Here is a 27,517-nt window from a genome sequence, read left to right as displayed (position 1 = left end):
AGGGGCTTGGAGCAACCTGGGATAGGGGAAGGTGTCCCTGCCCATGGCAAGGGGTGGAATGAGATAAGTTTTAAGGCCCTTTCAACCCAGCCCATTCTGGGATTCTGTGATCAGGTCACGATTCTTGTGCTCACTTTTTTTCTTCAGCTTCAGAAAACACTTTTCATGTACCCATCTTATGCTTTGCTATGAAAATTGTGCTCATCTTCTCCTCCTTAGCTTCCCCTCCCTGGAGAAAAAAAAAAACACAACAAAGAAACCAAACCAAAAAAGCCAAACCACTGGCACAGTTACCCTTCTTTGTGCTGCCTGGCATGAGGTGGTGCCAGGTGATGAGACGATACCGCCTCTGGAGCACACCTGCAATCCTGCCCCACCACAGTGCAGTCCTCCACAGGAACTTTCCCACATCTCACCTTGCAATTGAGTGTTCTCTGCTGAAAGCCAATCTATTCCTGCTGTACATTTTCTCAATCACATGTGTAGGCTCTTCGTGCAAAAATCACCCAATTACTTTCAAATGAGGGAAATGAAGTGCGGGATTGAGAAATGTCATAAATATGAGGTGGCGGGCAGGAGAGGAGCCAGTTTCCAAACCCAAATCATTAAAATACCCTCTTTCACTGCCATAGTTATAGTCTTTAGTGGTAGCACCTGGAAACTTTTAACTCAGACCAGCAGTGTAAATATATTTTCAAGTAATCCATGCTCCACAAGAAGCCTGCCAGGGCATGCACATGGCTTTAAGCATGAAAAACTGTACACGCACACGCAATAAATTCATTTATTGCTTTTTAACTCCCAGAAGGGAGCTAGGGCTCTAAAAAGCCTTCTGAAGTAGTAAAGCAAGTGCTTTAACTTCTGGTTATTTAACATGGCAGTAGTGGAAAAGTGCTCTTTATGTCTCTGAAAAGTTTGCAAAGGGAAATGAAGATGGCAGAGAACCAGGTGTACAGACCCCAGTGTCACAGCAGGCTCCCCTCCAAGGAAGGGGTAGGTGCCAAATATCTTGTGTTGACCACTGCTCGGGATTTTCTGTGTTTATGTTTTGTTATACCTGCAAGACGCTTGTGGCAATAAAAAACTTCCTGCAGCTATCCTTAATATCTCTACCTGGCATCTGGGGGCTAAGATGAAACTATTTCGAAAAGTTACAGTATGTCCAAGCTTGCAAAATATTAAATAAATGTGTCATTTATGGCAGTGAGTTACAAGACAGACTGTGATGTGTATCTGAGCTTTCAATTAATGTGGTATCTCAGAGGGACATCCTGCCCTATTCAATTTCTGTCTATACAAAGAAGTTTTCACAGGTTTTCAGGTGACAAGCTCTTAATTGCAGGAGCTTTAGTTTTCACACCTGAATTTCAGTTTACCAAGACACCCTTTGCAGCATCAGCTTTTAATCTGCAAAGGGGTCATCAGCTCCATTAAGTCACCTGTAAATTAGATGGTGTCAGCTGCCAGGACGCCCCTATTTACTCAGCTGCCCAAACAGAACACGTGGTGCCTGTTTAGCACAGCCCTCCCGCGGCTGCTCCCACACCGCACCGCCCCGCAGTGACAACGCTTCCCACTGTGGGACAGCTTGCAAGAAACATCCTCCAGAAAGCAGCAACTGCAGCAGGAAAAGGCTCCCACCGTCCTCAAGCTCTGTGTTTGCAGCAAGGGAGCTGAGACACATCCAGACCTGCCTCACCAAAAGCTGAGCGTGGGCAACCTGCCCAAGAGCTTCTCTTGTGGGCTGGCTGCTGCAGCCTTCACTGGCACTGCTCTGCTGTCACATCCTGATCCACATCCTGCTGTCACCTCCTGATTCACTGCTCAAAAGCTCAACCAGATCCTGCTCTGCACCCTAAAGCAAATGTAGAACCACTGAATTACAGAATGGCCTGGGTGGGAAGGGACCTTAAAGATCATCTTGTTCCACCCTCTGCCATGGGCAGGGACACCTTCCACTAGCCCAGGTCACTCCAAGTCCCATCCAACCTGGCCTTGGACACTTCCAGGGATTGGGCAGTCACAGCTGCTGTGGGCAACCTGTGCCAGGGCCTCCCCACCCTCACAGGGAAGATGTTTTTCCTAACATCCAATCCAACCCTGCCCTCTTGTCAGCATGAAGCCATTTCCCTTTTGTCCTGCCCCACATTTATTCTTACTGTGTATTCCCAGACCCTGCCCCCAGACTCCATACTTCTTCCTTCTCCTTCAAAAATCTACTGAAAAAACTAAATTGTGGTTAACTGTTGTCCCTGTTCTGCTGTTCCACTGAATGCACATCACCATACACAAGTTTTGAGCCCTTCTGGTTCAGTTCACCAGGTAATGCTTTGCCAAGTGCAGTTTCTACCCTTGCTCCTGCCAACAGCAGCCCATCCTTTTTAGAAACTGGGGGAGGGCACAGCACCAGCTTCACAGCAGGAAGCAGAACAACTTCACAGTGGTGCTATACAAGGGCCAGGAATCTTCCACATTAATTGGATTTCCAAAGAAGTGATAAGAATCCACCACCTGCGATACTCAAACAAACAAGCTGCATACTTCAAAGTTTAACATTAAACAAGAATTACTAACCACCAGGATTTTCTGTGAATAATTATACTGGCTTCACCAAGATAAAGCCCTTGCCACGATCTGTGTTTCTTCCAGGATCTTCTATGATCAACATTAGTTCCACGCAGACTATTTCAACAGAATATAGATTAACCCCCTGTACCCCAGATGTTCTGAACATCTTCCTCACTGGAGATACAACCCAGGCACCCCCCAAAGCCTCGGCCTTACCTCCTTCTGCTGCCTCTCCAGCTCTTTCATCCGGATCTCCCGCGCCTCCGCCCGCGCCGCTCGCTTCGCCGCGAGTCTCGCTTCAGCCTGGGAACGGGAACACAGGGATGGGATGAGATGAAAGCTGGGCAACCCAACGGGGAACACGCTCCGGAAGCAGGGCAGGGAATGGGGAGGCTTGACTCGGCAAGGCTGTAAACACGTCTGTAGGAGTTAATTCCCTATTGCAGGTAATGGCCCTGCCTTCCCTAACTTGTTATCTTCACAGTCAGGTAAAACACCCCCGTGCAGGCACTACCCTCCCTGAGCACTTGTGTTTAAAAGAGTTCTTTAATTATTATTTGTGTGGCTGTAGAGGAAACAGGGACATTTATTTAAGAAAGGCAGCTTTTGCTCTTCTTGTTTTGGGTTTGGGGTTTTTTTTCCTCCCCTGCAGCATGGATTGTTTTCTATTGATGAATTAATTTGACCAACAGCAAACACATTATGTGCCATTTTTCCTAACCACTGACACTGTGCACACATACCTGGGCACAGGATTTGGGTAAACACTGGAGTTCAGCATGAGTGTGCACAGCTAAGGCTGAAATGATGGAGAGAAAATGCACTAGCTCCATTATAAATCTCCAAAATTCCATATTCCAGTCCAAACCTCCCTGGAGTGGAATTCTGCCAAGAACGAACCTCTTGAAGATCTACAGTGCTTCCTCACTTCAGCCCAGTTGGAAGTGCTGGAACATGCTAGAGAGTAACATTTTTAATATTCTGCTTTAAATCCCAGGCAAAGTCAGTAGGTCTGACAGAGGAAGAAGTAAAATTAGCTCAGGCTTGGTACAGTACAACCGTGAGCAGCTCACCCAGCGGAATTCAGAACAGCTCAGCAGGGAGCCAAAGGCACAGCTCACAGCCAGTCACCCTGGTGCTACACCCAACTCCTCTGCTTCTGAAACCTTTTACTGTAAGTACAGCCTCCAAATGGACAGGAAAAACTGCCATAATAGCAAGGTCAAGCACACAGAGAAATCAAAACGCCGGTGCTTTCAGCAGGGCTTCTAAACAGAAGGAAAATCACAAAAAAAAAAGAAAGGTGTAATTTCTTTTCCCTTCTGTAACTGCATTCACCACTCAAGCTCAGGGAAAAGGGCCACAGCCTTCAAAAACACAAAGAAAATATGGAAAAGAAGCCAAAAAAAGGAGTAGGATGGCTGAAACTTGCAGTTAACAGAAAAGGGCTGATGAAAATCAAGCACGAGCTGATGTATGGGAGGACCAGGAGCCTTGCGATGATGCAGATCTTAAAACCTCAGACTGCAGAAGACCAAGAGGGGATCTCATCAATCCGTACAAATATCCCAAAGGCAGGTACCAAGAGGGTGGTGCCAAACTCCTCTCAGCGGTGCCCAGCAACAGGATGAGGAGCAATGGCCATAAACTAAACCACAAGGAGTTCCACCTCAACATGAGAGAGAACTTCTGTACACCGAGGGTGGCAGAGCCCTGGCACAGCTGCCCAGGGAGGCTGTGGAGTCTCCCTTTCTGGAGACATCCCAAACCCAACTGCACAGGCTTCTGTGTCACCTGCTCTAGGTGACCCAGCGGATTGGACTGGATGAACTCCAGAGGTCCCTTACAACCCCAAATATTCTGTGATTCTCTGAAATCTGAAAAATTACTTGTAACAAGAAAACAAGCCTTCACAGAGAATTAAAGAAGCCCATGGCAGAAGGAGCAAAGGGCTGGTTTTGCACAAAGCTGCTCTCCCTTGAGTTCTTTGCCTGAATTTTGGGTAAGTGGCTCTGCCATGGACAGAAACTCATGCCAGGAGCAGACCCTCCCCACCTGCACCCAAAACCATCCCCTCTCATAACCTGTTACTCATAACCAGGTGACAGCAGGCTCCCGGGTGCAGGCACGAATCCCCAAACGTGTTTTCAACAACCTGAAGCAGTTTGTCCAAGAAAAGAAAGCCCCAGCCCTGCTGCTGCTGCTGGGCAAAGCCTGGGTGGAATCCCTGCCAGGCAGTGCTGTGATGCACCTGCAGTGTTTGGAATTGCTCATGACGCCCACTATCTAAACACGCCCTGAGATGTGTGCTAAAGGCACGAAATCACAGCTCTGGAAACAAGCCTGATGGCGACTCGACATGATCCCTTCTGTTTATTTAAAAATAAACACTGGCAAATCCTAACTGATAGAGGTGAGAAATAACATCAGCACAGACTGTTTTTTCCCCTATGGAAAACCAAGGGCCCTAAAGCCTCCATAAACAAAACACACCAAACACTACAGGCTGTGTATCTTCCTGACAGAAAAAGGAGGAAACAAGATTATTTGGATGTTAACATGATTGTAGCTGTCAAACCTCAGGAATTTCAATAACCAGCTGAGCTTTCACATCAGAACTAGGTGCCTGTGTGTAAAATTCAGATGTAATTCAAATTATACCTATTTCCCCTTGTTTTCCTTGTATGATAAGGGCCAAAGGATTTACACACTTGCTAGCCATGTTGCAGAATTATATATTCTCTCAGAAGCAAGCACAATATAATATGAAATGCAGCAACTTGAACAATAGGAATAAAAATTAAAAATTTAGCCAGTTTTTCTCAGGCCTTCCTGAGAATGAGGCTCACCAGTTTCTAAATTACAGATACTAACCACAGGAAGTTAAATGAATTTTACTTTGTGCAAAATCACATGTGTAACCCGTCATTTCTAAGGATATAATTCTAGTTTTAGTGCCAATCCATGGAGCATCTCTACTTTATTCTATTTCATCTTTGCAGTCCTCCAGCTGCTCATTTAAAGCCAACCTGCAAACCTTTTAAGAATAAAAACACATTTTCACTCAGCAGCTTTGACTAACAATGGCTTACATCTTGGAACAAGCATATTGTTTATTTATGAACTTTTTCTTTCCGTGACCACATGTCAGCATTAAGCATCTTTGAATACAAACAACAGAAACTGTATCCTGGGTTCTTGAGCTTTAAGCTAAAAACCTGTTGTTAGCATATACTTTGTAAGAAGTCATCAAGTGTTATTCCATCCTGAACACTCATATTTTAAAGCAACTCGTTCTCATCACATCAAAACAAGTAATTACAGAATTGCTCAGGCTGGAAGGGACCTCAGGAGGTCTCCTGCTCAGAGCAGGGTCAGCATCACATTCAAATCATGTTGCTTAGGGCTTGGTCCAGATGGCTCTTGAAAACCTCCGAGTTTGGTGGCTCCACAGCCTCTCCAGGCTCCTGTTTCACTGCCTGACTGTCCTCACGGAACAAAGGAATAAATGCCCCCCCCAATCATGTCAGAACCTGCTCTTGGCTCCTTAGTAACCCCAACTTCTCTGCCAGAAGGCTGCTGTACCTTAAGGTCTGCATCAAGCACTAAGGAATATTTTCAAGCACTTTCTCAAGGGTGTCTGGGTGCCATTTAGATGATTACACAGTTATTTTCACCGTGGTTCCTGACCAAACACCAGCTCGTTTGTGCTGGACAAAGGAGGGTTTGTAAGAAACAGGCCATCCTTCCCTAAAGGGTTTTCGAGCCCACGGCAAAATGAGAGAACGGGGGACAGGAAATATGCAAGGAGGAAAAAATAGACTTCAGTATGTGAGGCTACCCACGAGACTCTGGAGGGTGCTCTCCAACTCAACAGAAATGTATTATGCTACAGTCAGGCCAGCCATTAAATGGTCAACCTGTGGCCTTCATAATCCCATTTCTAGAATGCTTTACTGGATGGAATTACTTCATTCAGAATGAAATTTTTTTTAATACTCTGTAGGTGGCATTGGTGACAAACCTGGCGTCACCCGTGAGCTCAGAGGAAGTAAATCCATCAGGGCAGAGAGGAGTCCACCCCTCACTGTGTACGATGTTATCAAAGTCAAACCAAAGCCTGGTAGCAACCCTAACACCCAACAAATCCTGCAGTGAGTGTGGGAGCCAAACAGGGCCTGTTGCACACAGGTTTTCCTGTGCCAAAGCCCAGCTCAGGTACAGTAGGTGTCCCCCAGCACGGCACAGGGCAGGGACGCCCAGAACAGCCCCACTGCCACCCCCCCCTGCTCAAGCTGCAAACCTTAAAAAAGAACAAAAATACAGACCAGACTTTCAGACTAACACAGAGGAGCGTCAGATTTATTGTGGGCCTCTTCCTCAGAAGCACGGGCATGACTGAACTCATGGGAGTTTGTCAAACCACACTCTCTGAGACTCTTGGACTCTGTTCTGTGCTATAAATACCTTGATTTCTTGCACAGGCTGCAAGCAGCAACGCTAACTTTACATTTCTCTCTCTGTGCTGACTAAACCAAAACAGGCTTTGCCTGGCTGACTTTGGTCTTCATCCCGCCCAAGCACTGGGCAGAGCCCAGAGTTGAGTCACCTCTAAGGACAGTAGCAGAGACAGACACTGCAGCCTGCAAGAGATGCTGCTGAACATTAGAAAACCACCCAAAAATTCACATACTTCAGCTTACTGAAAGCTATTCTTTAGGCTGCCTAAGGCTCAACTAACTATTCAAGGGATTAAAGATTAAAAAAAAAGAAATTAGGAATCACTAAGACTGAAGGAAGTGATCTTAAAATCATCTAAAATTCACTAGTGACTCAGCAAGCAACACAGGCCTCAATCAAAAGTGACAGATCACTGTCAAAAACAGAAGAATAAAAATATGAAGCCTAACTGCACTCATTACAAAGCTTTTGCAACTTCCCTTTTATGAAATACTCCTCATCTGACAAGAAGAACTGGCAGCTTCAGCCCTACTGAGCAGGTCACACCAAAAAACCCCAATCCTCATAAGAGGCTTCCGTAAAGCCCCATAGGCAAAATGAGAGGAGGTGGCAACCACACCGCTGAGATGAACATGGAACTAGGCACCAGCTGAAAAATCATCACCTTAATTTATGGGACTCACTCAAATACTACAATCTACACACCGAATTCTTGTCTTTTTATTGCAGTTGCTCAGAATGATTTACAGTCACCAAGCTCTGAAACAAATACACTGCTGAACTGCAAAGTGCTCGTTGCTTTTGCTGGGCTACTTGCTCAGCACTTGACACTCCTGCTTAAGGGTCACTCGGCTTGAAAATAAAAACCCAGCCCTGTGCAGCAGCAAATCTTTACCCTGGCTTAAGGAGTTCAGTATATTTAGCTCTTAAGAGGGAAAAACTAAGCAGGTTGTAACTGGAGCACAACTACAGCTGAAAAAAACCCAAACCAGGTATGGGGTATCAGCTGGAAAGGGTGAGAAGAGTCTTCTGCCACCTGCAGCAGTGGGGAGAAGTGGGAATATGGGACTTGCAGCTGCTGTGGAGTGGCCCCTATACAGCCTCTTTCTAAACACCACTGGTGGGCACAAGGTCTGGCTGTGCCCGTGGCCAGGGGATAAAGCACAATGGTGACGGAAGCCGCGGCTTCCTGGCCCCGCGCGCCGCGCCAGGGAAGCTGCGCTGTCATTATCGCGGCGATGAGAGAATTATTTAGGTGAGTTGCTGAGGTAGAGGCCAACGACACACACACATCCTGAAGGTGTGCATTCTCAGAGCCTTTCCCTCCTGAAATGGCAAGGGCTTCATTGTTCGCCCGGCAGCCCCAAGACACAGCCAACAAAGACAGGAAGTTATGCTGCTTTTTTGAGCGGTGAAAAATGACTATGTTGACTTGCCACATAGTTACATGTGTAAGGGTTTTCCAGCTATACAAAGCACCCCTCAATTCCAGTGCACTCAAAATTACCTGCTTCTGAGACTAGTAATCAAAATCAGCGTCGTAATTTTTGTGGAGGATTGAAGTGTGAGCTTGCCAGCACCAACCATACCCGGAAAAGCTCTCTGATCCCACTGCCAGGGAAACCTTAAAACACAAGCCTGCCTGACTAAATTACACCTGCTCCCTGTAAGCAACCACTACTGTGCATTGCTGCAATAACTATTCTCAGGCTGATTTAAACCTCTTGCCAACATGCTTCAGACAAAGCCAGCCGGTCATTTTTGGGGCCAACGTAATTTTTCATGATGGATGCTGTCCCATTCCGGTACTCCGTACCCTCTTCCTCAAATGTTATAGGACTGTTCATTCTGTTTAGCCAAGTCACGCTTCATCAGTTAAAAATCTGATAAAGTTTGTTGCACTCCTACATAATTTAAAGTCTCTTTAGTCATGCAACACCTGATTTGCAATATTCCTGTAACACAGCTGACCAACACAGCTACCGGGTAGAACCAGTGCTAACCTATGGCAATGTTTTTCCAGTCTCCATTTGAGCAACATGTGACCTAACCCAGGAGTTCCAGGAGCTCACCAGGTGAGTGGTGACTATTTAGCATCGAAACAAGAGCAACTATAATGACTTCTATGCTGAAGAGGTCAAACCTATAAATACAAACACACTTTGCACCACTTACTCATATGGTGATGAACCCCTGATTCATACAGGGCTCGGTCAGTCCACATCCTGCTTCACTCCTCACCTTTCTCTTAAATGCAAATTACTATTCAGAACCAGCAGGCTGGTGAACCTTAGCCTACACGTAAACATAGGGATTCCCTTCTAATACCCCCGTACCAGCTCCGCTGGCCCGACAGCCCATCATGGGCTGGTCTGACAGCTCCTGTCCCTCCGTGCAGGGACAGCGGTGAGCCCGAGTGACAGCTCGTGTCGAGGGATGCCTGACCCGCCCGTGGCCATCAGGTGGTCCCACGGGGCTGCTGTGACACTTTATTTAGCAATCATTTAACAGGTTCCTCTGGCACGACGGCTCCCGGGGCAGCAAGAAGCTCACGTTTCGTTTCGGTCAGTGATTGTGCAAAGCGAGCCCGGGACAAGCCCCCGGGCCGGGCTCACACGACGCCGGCCGCTCCCGGCTACCACGTGGAGCGCGGGGCTGTCCCGGCCGCGCTGCCCGAGCCCCCCGCGGCCCCCCGGCCTTACCTGCTGCTGGGCAGCCGGGCTGAGGCACTCGGCAGCCGCGTCCATGGCTCCCGCTGCCGCCGTCTGTCCCCGGCGGGGCCCGCCCGGACGCGCCCGGCACGGCCCGGGGGCGGAGCGGGAGCGGGGCGCGGGCGGGGAGCGGGCGCTGCGCTCGGCGGCCGGGGCAGCGCGGAGGGAGCGCTGTGTGAGAACGCGCACCTGCCGCCCGGCATCGCTCCGAACCGCGCACGGCATCCATCACGGAAAGGGCCTCCTCGCCTCCTTTTTGTCCCCGAGGAAGATAAACAGCCCCAGAACATCCCAGCAACTCGGCGCACGCCACCCCCGCCCTCCCTCCGGGCTGCACATCCACCAGATAACACCCTGCTTATAAATATATATTCATGTTCACGCCAGGCGGCCTTTGCATGGCAGAAACAAACCGCCCCACTGCTGTTAATTGCTGCAATTATATCGGTGCTGTGGATTGCGTTGTGTAGAGCCGAGCTTAAAAAGAGCCATCCGTGCTGGATGGGCTGGTGTTGGTTTTATTCTTTCAGAAATGGCATTACACGCTAAGGAATAATGGAAAAAAACCCAAAACACGTAATCGAAGTCTGACAGTACTGCAGAAGAGCAATCGGGAATAGCGGCTGGCCAAAAAATAAGGACACCCTGCATTTCAAAAGGTTCTTGGTGATGAGCTGGATGAGCCGAAGGCACAGAAGGATTAGAGGGCACAAGTGCTTTTAAGTGGCACTCACTGGGACGATACCCCCAGAACAGCTGAAGGCACGGTCAGAGCTGATATCCTGGCTCCGTGGCGATTAATGCCATCTGTTGATTCCAGCTGATTTCACCCAAAGCATCTCTCGATTCCCCTTGTCTTCGCCCCAAGCTCACACGCCTATCCCCTCGCAAAGGCCAGGGAGAGCTGGGAGAGCTACGAAGCTTAAAGAGCTCGTTTTACCCACGGCCATTCTGCAGCCGCAACAACAGAGCACACGGGGAGTCATCTCCTCCTGGCACGGGATTTTCCACGGCAAGCCAAACAGGTTGCTCCTTAGCAACACAGCCTGCACCCTCCTTCGCAGTCAGGGAGCCCAGCGAAGCCTCCACCCAGAGTCTGAGCTCAGTTTTTCCATGAGCTGCCTGCCCAGGACAAGGAATCTGGTTTCTCAGGCTGGCAGAGCACACGCTGCCATGCTGCTGACAGTATTTTAGCTAATTTGGAAGCGCTGGCACTGTTTTACATTTGGGGGCAATACTTCAGCTGGATTCACTGGCAGTCCCTGGACCCAAGCCATGTCCCACTGTCCCTGGGAAGGCTAGTCATGCTTCCTTTAAATACGAGGGATTAGGGATGTCTAACTTGCACCCTGCCCCTGGGAGAAACCCTGCTGAAGTCAGGTGAAGCTTTACAATTGTAAAGCAGACCGGTTTTCTGTAAATCATAGAACTACAGAATGGTTTGGGTTTGAAAGGACCTTAAAGTTCATCCCATTCTACCCCCCTGCCATGGGCAGGGACACCTTCCACTAGCCCAGGTTGCTCCAAGCCCCGTCCAACCTGGCCTGGAACGCTTCCAGGGATGGGGCAGCTGCAGCTTCCCCGGGCAACCTGTGCCAGGGCCTCCCCACCCTCACAGGGAGGAGTTTCTTCTTAATATCCCATCTAACCCTGCCCTCTGCCAGTGGGAAAACATTCCCCCTTGTCCTGTCACTCCCATACACCTTGTCAAAAGTCTCTATCGTTCCTATAACAATTCCTTTAAGTGCTGAAAGGCTGCAATAAGATCTCCAAGGTCACATCTTTCATTAAACTCCAAAGCAACCAGTTGAGCCTACAAGCTATTTTTAACTTCTTTACCAGGTAAAGGACCCAATTTTGCTTTAACAAAATAAATCTGACCTGTCTCAAATCCACTCCAGTGTGTGTAAAAAGAAACTAATAAATACTGCATGTTCCTGTGAAGCATCTGTAATTTAAATCTACATTTAACACACACTCACTTCATCCTCCAGCACAGCTTATACTGAAATCAGGAACCAGGCCAATGTAACACCATCAGCAAACGCTCTCCTTTTCCAGGTGGTGTAACCTTCAGCCCTAAGCCCGTTATTTAAGGCTGATAAAGTTCTCAGTCTGCTGCGCTTCCTTATCCTCTGTCAGCAAGAGCAAAGACCATCAGAGATCTGCAGGACCCGAAGGAAGCCTCTGGCCTGCCCTGGCTGCCTGGAGCTGCTTTCCAGGTGCTGGAAACCTCTCCACTCCGCCCTGCCATCCCGAGCAGGTCTGTCTTTTGTGAACAGCCTCAAGTCCAAGAGGAGTTATGCCCTAATTCCCCGAGGCTGCTCAGCATTTTGTTTTGGTGCAGGTAACAGCACGATTTGGGGATTCCTGCAGTGTTTGGTGCTCAGCTGTGAAGAAGGCACTTCTGGACTACGGCAACTCACCCCAAGGCAGCCAGGACCAGGCACTGGAGTTAATTCTTCAGGAAAAGATACATATTGCCTTATACATAGAAAAGTTTTAACAGAGAAGGGAAGGGGAGTGATGTTAACTGTGTCAATCCAAAGAATCAGAACAACTCAGCGTGACAAATATCTCCATCTTAGCTTGAAACAGACAATTTGTTCTGGTTCTTGCTTAACAAGAATTAACCTTTCCTTACATTCACTGGCAAATCTCTACAGGTTTTGCACTGTCACTTGGAAAATACACTGAATATATAAGTATTTCCTACACAAGGCATAAATTACCCCCCCCCACCCCCCCACCTTTTCCTATTTACTTTCCAAGCCAAGATGTTTGGTTTTATTTGGTTTACTTGAGGAAACACTTCATACATACCCCCGGGATAAATTCAAACAAACAACTGTACTACAGACCTGCTGGGTCGGAACTGAAGGATCAAGAGGTCTTTTCAATGCTAGCAAACTTCCATTTTTCAGTAATACTGAACAGAGCTGACAGGGCTCTGAACACACACCTCAGCATTTTATAATTGCTTTTATATAAAGGGAGGCTCGGAATTCTAATCAGGTGCTGACACATCCCCTCGGAACTGCAGTGCCTATCTCGTCACAGCTCTCTCCTGTTCAGACAGATAGCACAGGCATATAAAGCTCTGCTAAAATTGATATTTATTTATTTATTCACTGTTGAAATATTTATTGATATTTATTTATTTATTCATGGTTCTTGTGTCCATGCATTTTCCATTTGAAATAGGATGCTGTGGAAGAACGACATTAATTCCAGGACATAGCTAGGCAGGAAGGATGTTCCCAGTGGAAATATGCATTGCACGTACTACAACGCTAAACTGAGCCTAAGAAAAACAGGCAATGGGAGATTGAGAAGGGGGGGGGGGGGGCGGGAAGAGTCAGTTGACACTTCCAGAAACCTGGTGGGATAACTATGAGTTGGGTATGTCTAAGAAAAAAAAAAGAAAAAAAAGGAAGTTTACTGCACTTAGGACAGCAGCTCTGATTCCAGTGACACAGACTCCGTATCTCCCCACGGGGAACACACCTCTCCTTTGCAAACACACACACACACACACACACAGAATGCATGCCTGCACTCAGAACAATGCAATCCTCCACAAACGATGGCCCAAATCCTAAAAATCAGCTTTCCACAACTGCAGTTTACCCATAACAACCAAGGAGCTGAGTTAAAAGGAAGAGGGAAAGATCATCCAGTCATCCTCCAGGTATGCTATTATCACTGATAAACCCAAATTCCGAGGAAGCCTGGCCCTCAGCACAGCTCATATTCAATTGCTTTTTCTTTTATCTTTAGGGCATGTTGTAGGTAGGTGTCATGGTTCAGCATAGTTTGGGTTTTTAGTTAAAGAGGGCTCCATCAGCCACAGAAGCGATTCTCTTGCAAAGAGGTGCTTACAGCTTCCTCTACGTCCCAACAGAACCAATCAACCGGCTAGTTTGAATACTGGCAACTTTCTAAAGCCACTTAAGAAGCTTGACGTGCCTCTGTGATCCACATTTAAGAACGAACAAAGCCCGGGAAAACTCTCTTGCTTACGGTTTTTGGACAGGTAACCTGGGGGCCCGCGGTGCAGCCCAGCGGGGGCCAGGCTGGGCCCTGCTCGGCGCAGGTAAATAAAGGGTGTTTTGAACCAAACCACTACAGTAGGTTAAGAGGCATGGAAGCAGGAAAAGAAGTAGTCAAAACCTTTAGAGACAGGCTTAAAAACTGAAAAAACCTGCACTATGGAGCACTCTGGCTCCAGCTTGGCACACCTCAGTTCTAATTCTTCAGGAATATAGCAGCCACTTCTCAACACTACCCATCACCAACATACATAACTCAGACTGTATCGTTTATATCTATAAAAATGAAATTCTGTTGGGCATTTCCCACATTCTCTTCAAGTGGTGTCACTTTTGGTGGACTTGCCAGTGTTGGATTATTGGCTGGAGTTGATCTTGCCCAACCTAAATGATTCTATGATTCTTAGAATTTCAGTAGTGTCCGTCCATATCATATTTACTCCTGGCTTTCCAAACAGTGGGAATAGAGAAAGCAAGTTTAATTTTGTGGGAAAAAAGCTAAAAAATACTTTGTATTAGAAGAAGTATTTGGTTACTCTGGTTTTGGGGGGTTTTTAAAATAAGGTTCACAGTATTGTTCTTCGAATGCTGAAGAAAGCCAATGAACACCTCTGGAGTGACACCCACCCGAAGTCAGACAGACAGGAAAAGTGACGTCTGTGCCTCATCACTTCATCATCCCCGCCTGCTGGGCACCCTGGCACGCCTGGAGCTCAGCTGGCCACGGGAACAAAACCTCCTTGTAGCCCGTCACCAAGGCACTGAACTCCAGCGCACGCAGCCAAGCGCTCCTTAGGAAAACAATGTCCGGTTTTCAGCACCAAAATCCCCTGCCAGGATCAACAGATTATCTTCTGTCCAGGCTGCACGGCGGCGCAGGGAGGAGGAGGAGGAAGGAAACTGCTGGATCAGGCACAAGTCAGACTGAGTCATGCTCCAAGAGGGAAGCTGGGAGGCTCTTGGGGACCCTGTGGCGTATTTGTCATTCAGCTTCAAAACAGAGATGCCATCAACATTTGGTATTGAATATATTAAAGCCTGACTACTTGAGCTTCAGAAATTTGAAATATGGGTGTATGAAAAGTTACGTGATCTTCCTGTTTTAGAAGAGACAGATTCGAGAGTGGTTCCCATAATAAAAGTTCTGACCTAGTCTTAAGCTTTTCCATTCTTTTGCTTAATAATGAAAAAAAAAAAAAGAAATCCAACCCAATTAGAAAAAGAGTTCTGGTTTGGATCCTCTCACAGAACCTGAGTGTACAGGTATCTGTGTAAAAAAACCACAAAAATGATCCAGCAAGAGCCTTTCACTTGTAGAAAAGTGCTTCTCTGCTGGTGTATCCCCAGCTTTGCCAGCTCCCAGCCTCTACTTCCAACCTAATGAGATTAAAGAGTTGAAATTAACCATTTCCACCACGACTGTAAATTCTGTGAACTGGAAACCCAACAGTAATTCCAAAAAGTACCACACAAAAGGGCAGAGGTTCTGCACTTCATCCTATCCCCACATCAGGGACATTAGGTGGGAAAACACCACCAGCATTTGCAAGCTAAGGGAGTGCCATAGTTAAGTCACTGAGGTCTCCAACTCAACATGCAAAAGAAAAAAAAAGACAAATCAATTAAATGCAGAGTAAAAAATCAAGTCCAAAAGTCAGACTTCCAGCTAAACATCCTTAGGGCTTCAAGTCAAATATTTGACTGTATTCACTAGAGAGAATGAACTAGGATGGCATCCTAAATGTACAGGATCTTTACCTTAAGATCCTCTGCAAACACCAAACAATCTCATTATCAAACATCTTAGCAAAAAACTTGACAGTTCCCTTTGAGAAGTGTCCAATTCTCCTGTACAAGGAGGATAATAAGGATACCTGCAGAGGACAGCTGACCAAAGGAACTGTTCTGGTGTTCCCCATGACCACCCTGACTGCAGCCTGAAGCTATTTTCCTGGGTCAGGCTCATCCACACCCTGCAATCCTACAAGACTGAAGTTTGGTGGGAAATTAAATGATGAATTTTTTTCATGGAAAGCTTTTCTTGCAAGGGCATTCCAAGAGTGACTTCCAATTTTGTTTTTAGGGTTTCTCAGAACGCCAGAGCTTTGGTTTTCTGTTTTCCTTAATTCCCAAGCACCAGGAGTAGGAACAGGCAGACCCTCTGCTCTGACATGCTGAGTGTGCTGTTGTGAGTTATCTGTGTTTAAGGGATCAGCATTCTTGGTCCTCTTGCTTAACATTTTGAGCCAAAGACTGGGAAGGGGAGGAGGGAATGAGACCCACGTCTAATGAAGGAATTTAGACATGAGCGCTGTCTGCTGTGGAGAAACATTTGCTGATGTGTTTGCCAGGAAAGCCATCTTGGAGATATAACTTAGGCATGTGAGCAGAGGCTGGAAAGTCTTGTTGACACAGACCTTTTCCCCCCCCCCACAAAGGAGGAGAATGTTTATTCTGCAGTGAACAGCCTGTACAGCTCTACAATGCAAGAGACAATTAGGGAGCTGCATCCTACCTCGTAAATTATATTGCCATGGAGTCCCAAGGAGCTGCTGCTAAAAATACAACAATAAACAATATTTAATCTAAACAAAAACTGAGCTCTACCAGGAGCTTGCATGGATTACTGAAGCAAATCCTGCCACAAGGAACTGATCTTAAAACACCTCTTAAAACTGAGGTATCTTATCATCATTTCCATCTTGGCAGTGGTTTAGAGGCATTTATTATCTCAGAAAATGTTTTTGCTGGTGGGGTTTTGTTTTGAGTTGGTTTTGGGTTTTTTTTTTTTATAAGCATTGTAGCTCCATTCTCCAGCACCACTCTATATATAGAGTGCACCACTTCCACTGCTATTTAGCAATCAATCACTCGTCCTGTTTCCACTCCGAAAAAGCAAAACAGGGATGAAAGAGCAACTCCAGGATAGGATGTTGGCTGGCAGCTCCTCAGTTAGTATCAACTGACCACATTTACGTCACTTCTTCAGTTGGCATTTTCTCCCTAAATAGCTCTCTGGTCAGTAAGTGGTTGCTCCTACCAGGGAAGAATTTGGATACTCCTCTACAGCTGTTACCTCTGAGAACAAATCCATATGTTTTCTACACCCTGGATAATCCTGCAGTCATGTATTTTACATCAAGACTGTTAACTCATGCAAATAGTTTTGGGGGAGGCAAATTGACTTTGGAAACAGCTGGATCACTCACACAAATAAATTAATCAGAAATGATTCCTAGAAGGATAAAAATAAACAAAACCCACTGGCAGCATTAGCAAATATGGGCTGGAATTTCACAAGGAAAGCATAAAAAGCTTCCCAGTGTTGTCTCCTGAAATAGTTATTTGCTTGAAGCTGCAGCCAGTGATTTCTTCTACTTGTTTTACCCAACCTCTTTATGAAAAGAGAGAAGTTTCTCTTTTGCAGTGACAACAGCAGTGTTTTGCAGCAACTGTTGTCCTCATTTAAAATTTAAATAAAACCGAACCTCAGAACACCCAAGTAGAGCGCTGTTTAAATACCGTGTTTCTGTTTGACTGCAGAACTGCCTCTGCAATTAAAGTCACTCAGAGTTCACAAATAAAAGAGCTGAGTTGTATTTCAGACCTTTGGTGCTTGACTTCTATTTGGAAGCAAACCCCCAACCAGTGTTTCCCACTGGGAACTCATCCTCAGGCACCAGCACACAGCAGAAATACCCTTAATAAGGAAGCATGCACGCAAAATTAATTCAGCCACTGGTACATGTTACTGAAGAGCCAACATGCTTGTCTGGACCATAAAGTAAAGCACAATGACCCCATTTGGAACCTGCAATGAAGTGAAAGTTTTAATCTGGTTTCTTTACAGCATAAATGCAGGTTGGGGAGGGCTCCGGGGCTGGGTGGATGCCAGCATCTTTTTGATGCATGGACATAAACAGAGGTTTTGTTCCTGACTGGTAAAAATATTTGAAGTATAAATAAGAAGTGAAATTCAGGGACTGCTACAAGCAATGTAATCTGTGGGGATCACACTCTGGTCCCCACTGAACTGCAAATTTCTGTCTGAATAAAAGCTGGCAAATCCTGAACACAGCTCTGCACTTAGAGCACATTAAAATGTAGATACACACCCCCAGCAACTGCTTAAAATAATGCTCACACTACCAGTCAAAAGACAAGAAAATCACAAACCTTGAAGTAAAGGTTATTGACGCTGTTCTAGGGATTACCCAGTCTGTGACAAGAAATGATATAAAGCTTTAAGCAAAGGCATAAATAGGACACTAAGTTCTGTTTTGTTTGGGGGTTTTTTCTGTCTCACATCAAGTGCACCTCCTTCCTGGTTTAATCTCAGCCAAAATCCCACCTTTGGCTGCATCACAGAAAGAATAAATACATATACAGGGAATTAATTATGTGTCCAACAACAGCATTGGGTGTCCACAGAAGAACAGACTTTACATGCAGGCACATTTAAGATTGATTTATTCTTTTAAAGCCAAGTAAAATGAAGATCAAAAGTTTCGGGTAGTCCACTGAATACTCCCCAAAACTGAGATTTAATACCCGTATTCCAGTTCCTGGACAGAAACAGTTCAACATGAGTTAAGTGATGGAAACTGCAGAGCTTCCAGTGCTGAGACAAATCCTACCATTATTGTGAAATGGTGTAATATTAGAAATTAGATCATGTGAACTGCTCTTGTTTCAGTGTCACACTGATGTGGGGCCCTTCCCATTTTGCAAGAGGTCAGGACAATTTGTCTTTTAAGCTTCAGTGGGAAATTCCTGAGGGAGTTTTAGGCCAAGAACTGGTCAGTGAAGTTGCACAGGTCTTTGCCATCAATTAGGAGCAGTGAAGAAATCCACCGCACTTCAGTTTCTTGTCCAGAGAACAGAGATTATATGTCCAGATCTTATCTGTCTCTCTGGAAGAAAACAAACATAAGCAGTATTTTTACACCTTCAGGCACAACACATTAGATAGGTTTCATGTGGAGATTTTATGCCAGCAAAGCAATTGAGAAATTATAAGGAAAAAAAAAAAACCTTTCCCCCAGCTACAGCATTTGCATTTACTGGGGATACAGGAGAGCACATGGGAGGCAGAACTCTTTTTTGGGGTTTAATTTTCAGGAGCCACTCTCTCAACAAGGGCAGCAGCCCGAGGAGTGCAAGTCAGAAGCGCTGACTACAGGAGAGGAGGTGCAGGAAATTTTACTGCTGCCAGTACAGCAAGACTTGCCAAGGCTGCTACAGCTGTGGTACTGGCTCATCTCTGCTTTGACAGAAAAGTAAACCCTCCTATACATTTACAGCACAACAGGATGAGTTCTTGTAAAAAACTAAATGAAATTTAAAAAGTGAATTAAATGCTTTTACAGATTTAGTCCCCTTGATATGAAAGAATGCTCTGATTTGTAGAGGCACACAGAGAAGCAAGTCTTAAAGTCATTACCCCACCCAGTGTATCAGAGGAGAATTAATTACTCCATCTAAACAGACCAAGAATGAACTCCAAGCTTGTTTGAACTGGCCTGAACCCCACAAGAGGGAGCAGCAATCAAGCAAATAAAGTAAATCAAGCAAAGCACACTCTTTGGTGTTCCTAAGGAGACACTACTTCCACCACACAAAGCTGGACCCCTGAATTTTCAATATAAATGTTTAATGGCTATTCAGTCATTGAGGATGTGGATGAAAACTATCATTAGAGGATAAGAGAGCACAGTAGAAGGGACACTCCTCTGTGTTCCTACTGAGGACACAGTAATTCAGCCTCAAATTATTACCATTACCAGATAAATTTCAACCACTTATGTGAAGAAGCAAACCAACAAAGCTGGCAGGGGTATTTACAATTTGTGTTAAGTCTCCAGACCCCCCAGATTCCCAAAATAACCCACAAATCCTAGCTAGCTTTATGTTGTCAGTAATTCCTGTTCTGTATCCTCACTTTCTGCTCCATCAATAGTTCTGAAGAATTCAATCAAAGCCTACACGGTTTTTATTTAACTACCAGCCAGCCTTTCAAGAGGTAACAGCTTCCACATTCAGCATCACTTCAACAGCAGAAAAAAAAACATTAAGAGGTTTGAAAAGGCTCACAATATTATTTCTTGCAGGCTCCCACAACCTTGTGGCTAAGTGGAAGAACAGGCAGCAATGTGCTGTGCTGACAGATGGTTTTCAAGTAGGAGCACCTCAGAGCCTAAAGCAGAAGCTGAGGACTCAACTAAATGCTTTCTTTAGGGGCAGAATATCCTGCACTGTTTTGTCTCTTACCTCCCAGGCTCAGTATTTTGGAACTTATTAATAATTTACTGGCTTTTCTTAGTTTAGAGTGGAAATTGTAAAGAGAGACCATTCAACTATAAATTACAATAGAGAGGGGAGACTGGCAGAAACTTTTTGACAGAAGAATAGATTGAGACAGAATTTCTTCTTTTTGTACCTCAGGGCAATGTCAGGAGGGCCAACAGAGTACAGCTGAGCTTGGTCACTGACACAGGAACCACAGCTGAAACCCATCATTAGTTCTTCTGGCAGCTCCTGGAGGGTGTGTTTGGTCCTCTTCTCATCCCTCCGGTATTTTGGTTTTTTACTGCTCTCCTTTCCTAGGTTTCTCCCTCTGGGATTACCCACAGTGACCTCAACAGGTATTTCATTATATGCACATCCTACTGACTGACAAAGGGAGGAAAGAAGGAATCTGAATTTAATTGAAGCCATGCCTTTGATCATTTAAAAAAATGAGGGTTTTATATTCATCTGTAAAATCCAACACAGTGCCAATATCACAGAAAAAAAAAAAACCAACAAACCAAAAACCCAAACCACACATGGCATTTTTACATGTTCTGGGTTCATTTGGCAATAGACCTTGCACACATCAGTTACCCCAATACAGGCTTTAATAAAAGCTCTGACTGCTCCCCTGACTTTTTTAAAGCTGTCTGTTATGGACGCAGAAATACTTGGAGCTACAGACATACAAAACATGACTGGTTTTAGAGGCATGTCTGCCAGAGAACAGAAGATCTGTTGTAAATGATTCCAGAATATTAATGTCAAACATTAATCATCACAACACAGTTTACTACTAAAGCTGGAGCAGGCTTTTAGGTTATACTAAAAAACCAACCCACAACACGTAAGGAAGGTATACAAAGAATAACTCCCATTATTTTCTCAGCCCTGAAAACAATTCCATGGAGCGTAGCATCTCTGAAAAGACTCCCAGCAACTTCTCCCAAGCTTTAATGACACCCACAGCCATGTCACCTGGCAGTCAAAAAGCACAAGAGTTTAAACCAACTAAAATTTGGAGAGAAGACCTCAAAGCCTTCCATGTGGCCAGAAGCAGTGACGCCTTAATAGGCAGCAAATCTCCATGGCTCAATAGCACCAATTAAGCAGGGAAGTAGCGGAGCTCCTTGAAACCTGAGATGCTGCCTGAAAGGAAAAAAAGTCTCCTTGAGGTCACTGAGAGTTCCTGGTGACCTTTTGCAAATGCAAATAAATCTGGGGGCTTGTCCCCGGTGAGCTCCACCTGCACTTCCCTGGCAGTTCCAGGAAGATCCAATGCCAGGGTACTTGATACAGTTGAGAAATTCTGCTGTGGTACGACCAGTGAGCTGAGGAAAATGTACCCTTGCCAAGCCAATTCCAAAAAAAAATCAATCAGTGCAGACTCAAGGGCATGAATGACAAGCTTATTCAGCTGCTCACAGCAAACACCACGGAGGGAAGCAGCACTACCTGACCATCTTAAATGGCTCCTCAAGAAATGTAAGAATTGCTGCTGATCAAAATATTACCTAAAAGATTGTATGAGTAAATTTAAGATGGAGCTGCTGACAGCATCCAGCTACAAACTGACGGAACAAAACACTTTTCCAGCTTTTAAGTCCGGCACAGATCTTTTGTTAGGAGTGCACTTTAAATACATGTTCTGGTTTGGTCAGATTTAGAGATATATCCTCTGAGAGAAGGCACAACCACCCCTCCCCCCAGCAGGGTCGGGAAAAATAATTTTTCCTCGAAGGAAAGAGATAAAAACTATTTATTTAACAAACACACAGGAAAAGGAAAGTAATGCTAAATAATAAAATCTTTTGCTGTGAAGAGCAAACCTGGGAAAGTGTTCGAGTCCTCCCTTTGGTCTCCTCGGAGCTGGGGCTTGGCCCAGGGCCAGGCCCTCTGCACTCAGTGGAAAGTCCTCCTGATGTGTTCTGATATTGAAGCAATCCATAGAAAAAGGGAAAAAATCCAAAATTCCAGGGAAGGAAAAAAAGTTCAACTATCAGTCTCCCTTTGGAGAAAAAGAAACTGAAAAACTGGCTGAAAGCTGACTGGGAAAAAAAAGTCGCTATCTCCGTGTGACCTTGAACAAGCTGCAAACTGCTTTGGAGAAGTTTTGCTCAGTTTTTTCTTCCCCCTCTCAGGCTCAGTTCAGAGGCATAGAAAGGCACAAGAATTAATTTCTGGGCATAGGGCAGCAATATGGGATACACATCATAAGGTCACCCCAAGACATTCCACCCCTTATCCCATATTGTTGGCTCAATGCCTAAACTAAGATACTCTAATTCTACACCCATATTAATAAGTATATATATATATACACAGCTATGTACAAACAGTGACAGTGACACTCAGCAAGCAGTGGTACACAGGCATTCCACATTACAGGTGGTTTTCACCCATCAATCAGATCTCCCTGTGGTACACAACGCGTTGTTCCATCTTTCTGCATCATCCACCATGTGCAACCAGGTCTCTGAGCAAAGACAACCCCACGGACACCAAATCAGCACATATTGCTTAGGGAGTAAAAGCTGCTAGGGAACCTAAGAGTGTAAATATAGCATGCAGCTTGGATTTGCTCCATCCACAGGGAACTGAGAAAGCCTACTTTCACCTCCCAAAAGCATCTAACACTACTTTACATCTAGCCAATGCCGAGGAACAGACTTGTGAGCTATTTATACATGAGATAAAGGTGCCAAAAAAAGTTTTAAAAAAAACCCCCTTGAGGTCATCAAGCCTCATTCTATCTAGGAGATGCAGTTTTCCTGCTATTCAGCCACTTCTTCATACAGTTTCTAGCAGAGAATTAAGTAAAAAAGGGAACTCTTTCTCTGAAAAACGTGTTTAAGTGAAGACAGAAGCTCAAAGTGCTGAGGATTAGGCCAGCACATGAATGCATCCAGCTTACATGATGCATTAGCTACCAGCAGGTTTAAGGTTTCCTCTGAATAAAACATGTGGAGCTGCAGATTTCACACCATTACTCAATTAATGAAATTGTCACTTCAGTGGGCAGCAATATCACAAAATCAGTCACTGCTCCATTCATACAGCAGGGGAAAGGCTGTGGAGTGCTACTGTTATTAACCTGGGCTTTTGAAATCCTGGCAAAGCCAAGGTTATCTGGAAACCACCTTGAACATTCAGAGGACACTCCCCAGTTAAGTTAATGGCTCGACAAGAGCTGCAGTCAGCAAAGTCACTGAAAGCCTGTAGTGCAGGGACTGGAAAAGCCATTGGAGTGTATAACTGCAGCTTATGCAAATCCATAGAGCAGGCCTGGGAAAAGCAAGGCTAAATCCCTTCAAACGGGAGAAGCTCTGCCACAAATCCAGCTGTATACTAGGAATAAGCATGATAAACAGCCCAGGTTTTTATAAAAATGCCTTTGTAACTGTTCTGCTGCAAAAACTGCTTGGAAATGCTCACATGCTTAAAAGAGTACCTATCATGTCACACTACACCTGCTAAGATCCTACAGCTCATATTCCAACACAAGGAAAAGTTATACACAAGAACAGGTCACAGTGCAATCCATATCAAAGGCCCACTTAGCACCTAGAAATTAGAATGTGAAAGAATATTGCTAAGTGTTATTATTTTTTAAAACGTTCCACCATATTATTTTTGATCTTAACAGCGGAAGAAAAACTGATCCACAGAATATTTAAGAGACAAGTAAGCGTAGAGTATCATCCTAAGGAAACTTTACATACAAAGATACACCTGAAACAGCTCTTTAGCGACACAAGAAGAACTTATTTGGCTGCTTTTTGAAGAATTTAGGCAATGTGCAATTCAGGAGGAGCAAGTCACTTCACATTAAGCACATATCAGCATTTGCTTTATGGCAGACTGAGAGCTGAGCACTGACACTGCAGACTGGGTGAGCAGCAGCCAGGACAGGAACCCAGCCCAGCCTCCACCCTCACTGGCCAGTTCTCCTGCTCCAACCTAGGAATAAGTCTCCTCCAAACACCGCCTTGAGGGATGGGAGGGAAGGATGCCCCTGCTCTCCGACATTTCCAGCAGGAGCAGAGACGTGCGGAGCTTTCAATGGGGAACACCCACAAAACTCCATCATTATGGATTGCCTTGGGGATGGATGCAGGCCTTCCTGCTGGCCACTGCAGCTTCTCTCCAGGGCCCTGGCAGCCAGCCCAGCAAATCACTCAGCCACTGTCCCACTTCCCAACACCAGGCACTGAATCTCAGCTTGGCATCTCCCTGCGAGCACTGACGGGATTTCACTCCCGCATCAGACACGGGACCCTGCTGAGCTTATCTCAGACACCAAAACAAACACTTGCTCTGCAGAGTCCTGTCCAAGCCTGGCTTGGGAGGTGCCACTTCTGAGTTCAAAGGAGAGCCCGACTGCCCAGTGCAAAGGACAGTGCACACAAGCTGATCCTTTACAAGTCTCCCTCTCCGGTGGTCACTTTTGCATCACTTCTGATGATCTCATCTCCTTTGACTGACTCTCCCACTAAAAACACAACCAGGATGATACATTTGAAGAGACTGATAGCAAATTGCCCTTAGTTTGTTTTCACCAGGTATCACCTTTGGAGATAAATTATTCACCTTAAATGTAACAGCACATTGTTGCAGTTAGGCTACAATATTTACTCTTCACAAATAAGAATTTTTCATCTCTTATTTATAAAATATCCTTTTGAATGTTGATGTTTTGGTGACATTCAGCTGAGATCACAACTTACTTGTCTAAATATTTGACTATGTAAGGATTCTAGCTATGATGGATAATGCAAGTATAACACTGATACCATTACAGGGTCAGCAGTACTCAATTTATCTGGCCAATACCATCACCCACATAAAATAAACCACTTAGTTGATCAGGATTAAACATGGAGTTTGCTCTCTATTAGATGTTTCACACCGTTTAGCTTTTGTTCTCAAAATGGCACATAATTAGCAAAGTAGGTGACAGGTTTAGTGTGCTACTCCTAGAATACACTCCTCACTTTGATGCAGATTCCTGTGGCTTAAATGTACTCTGGAAAAGGAAAGCTTTATCACAGTCACTGCAAAGTCATATACTCCCACCTCCTTACAGCAAACCACTGTGCAGCCTTCATTCCAGCCATCTCTTTCATGAGGAAATTTAGGTGTTTATCGTAGTTCCCTCTTCATGCAGTTTTTTATTAGTCCTGTAAATCCCACAGAATTATACTGCTGGGAGTATTGATCATCCTCCCTGTATCTATTCAAACTTTTAAATCTTGCTGTGATATTGCACCAGTTGCAATAACAACCATCCCTCACCACCGCTGAGCCAAGATGAAAGGTTTGTTTTCCCCAATGATGTTCAGGATTGAGCCTCTGCCACGTTCTTCCACCAATGTCCCTGCAGCGGGAAGAACCTTAAATAGGCTGATTATCACCAATCCCTTAAAAACCTCTATCCAGAAGGTGCCCACAGAGGCAGCTGCACAACCTGAATATTCACTTTGGCATTTACAGGAGGAATTCACACACTTCTCCCGTGCTGAACCCGTAGCTCCTGCGCTATTCCCATTCTGCAGGCACAGCTTGATCTGATCTCCTTAGGGAATTAATACCCGGAGCAGGCACGGCAGCTGCCACCCACCCCGTTCGTCCTCTGGAGCAGCGACAGCTCCGGCCTCAGCCACACGGATCCGAGCGACAGGGGACAGATGGCACCGGTGCTGCTTCCTGCGGGAGCCACACCGCTCCACAAACCTGCTGCTCCAGGGAATCAGCCTCGCTTGGACCGCTGAGGGATGCCAAGGGATACTCCGAGAGTTCCCTTTGTTCAGCCCAGCAGCAGCAGCACCGCTGAACCAACCGCCCGTTCCTCCTTGTCCGGCCACAGACTGCCCCTGGAAAATCCCAGGAAATCAGTGATTGCCCTGCTCATCCCCCTGTGGCGTCTCGGGAAGAAAAAAAATTAGAACTGGCCATTTTTCATCACGTTCACGCTGTGAAGCCTCCCCAGGACAACGCAGCTGATTCGCGCAACCATTATTTCTGTCGCTAACAAAAGAACTAAAGGATCAGGAACAAAGGGAAAATTGAGTAAGAAAGGGGAAGAAGCACCACCCTAGCGCTGGAAATATGAGTCAAGTGTTAAAAAATGGAATCTGATTTATAAAGGGTACAAAACTGGCAACAACCGTGTTCTTTCACTTGTGCGAAAGACAGGTCAGGCACAGGGAGAAGAAATGAGATCTGGAATGAGACCTGTTTGTTACAAAATCTAAGGCCTGGTCTAGCTGTGAGACTCACAAGGAGAAAACAAATTTAAGTGCTGACCTATAGTTCTAAAATTAGTTTCATTAAATGCATTTACTACGAGCAAATGCCTTTCTGATGACAGGAAAGCCAGGAAAGGATTCTGGAAAGCTGCATGTTCCTCACAGCACACATCACCCTCCAAAACTAGATTCTTTCCTGTCTAGTAGGTAGCAGTGCTCTGTATAAACATAATTATTAGTGGCTTACTATGGGCTTTTCTATGTTGTCTTAACATGAACAGTACTTAAGTCCCCATCTCTGCAGCCCCTCAAGTGTCAAAAAGCACCAGCACTGTTCCAAATCCCACAGAGCTGCCCATAGCCTTAACAAAAAGAACAAATGTTCAAGTGTTCACACAGAGCCATCATTCTGCTAAATATAAGTGGAATATTATATTCCTGGTCTTAAAGAAGCATCAGAATTGACAGTATGTGACCACGTTTTTTCTAGCACACAAGCTGTATAAAAATAGTCTTTTCTCCTTAAACCAACACTTTTATGCCTCACAGTGACATTTAAACCCTTTGTGCTACAGGGGCGTTTCATCGTGAATTCAGCACAGTTCTTGTGCTTTTTTTATCCTTCAAATGTGTTCACTAAAGCACTCAAAGACCACTCCATTAGATTCACATTGCACTTCCCCCAGGCATTCCCAGCCCCAGCTTCCCAAGCAATGGTCCATCCTACACATCACTGGGCTTTCCAGGAAACCATTTCCAAGAGAAACTGAAATACAAAAAATTATAGTGAAATTATTTTTTCTACACTTTAAAATGCACTTTAAAATGACTTTTTCTCTTCTTGTCACCACCATCACCAACCACTGCTCAGACTGGAAATTATGAGAATCAACCTTTTAAATATGAACCTTTTTCCTCAGATACTTCTAAACAAGTTTTCAGTTTCATGGATGCAAACCTACAGGAGTCATTTCCTTCAAGCATTCAGAGAACACAAGATCAGGATCTGTGCAATGTTCACATCAGCCCTGATGTGACAAAGCCACAGTGGAGGGAGACAATGAGCCTGAAAATCCCACTTCAAGGTCTCCAAGCTGACCCTTAACCAAATGATCATGTTAAAAAAATGCAGACAACTACAGAGATGGGGTTTTTAAGTCACTGAGAACTAGATAATCAAGAAAAT

General features: G+C 45.2%; 1 protein-coding gene across 8 annotated transcripts in view; it reads right to left on the bottom strand.

The window, feature by feature from the left end:
• Positions 1–27,517, bottom strand: part of LRRFIP1 (LRR binding FLII interacting protein 1) — a 102,984-nt gene that overhangs the window by 54,692 nt on the left and 20,775 nt on the right. For 5 of the 8 annotated variants that reach the window (XM_082284647.1, XM_082284650.1, XM_082284654.1 and 2 more), the window contains exon 2: positions 2,785–2,871. In XM_082284647.1, the coding sequence (XP_082140773.1) occupies positions 2,785–2,871 (87 nt within the window). Of the gene's footprint in view, positions 1–2,784; positions 2,872–9,731; positions 9,833–10,474; positions 10,584–27,517 lie in introns of those variants that run through there. The other 3 variants (XM_082284648.1, XM_082284653.1, XM_082284652.1) reach the window with 2 other exon arrangements.

Source organism: Coloeus monedula, assembly GCF_965178545.1.
Source record: "Coloeus monedula genome assembly, chromosome: 7".
Lineage (NCBI taxonomy): Eukaryota > Metazoa > Chordata > Aves > Passeriformes > Corvidae > Coloeus > Coloeus monedula.
The sequence above is the reverse complement of the archived record's forward strand: the minus strand, read 5'-3'. Positions and strand labels throughout refer to the sequence as shown.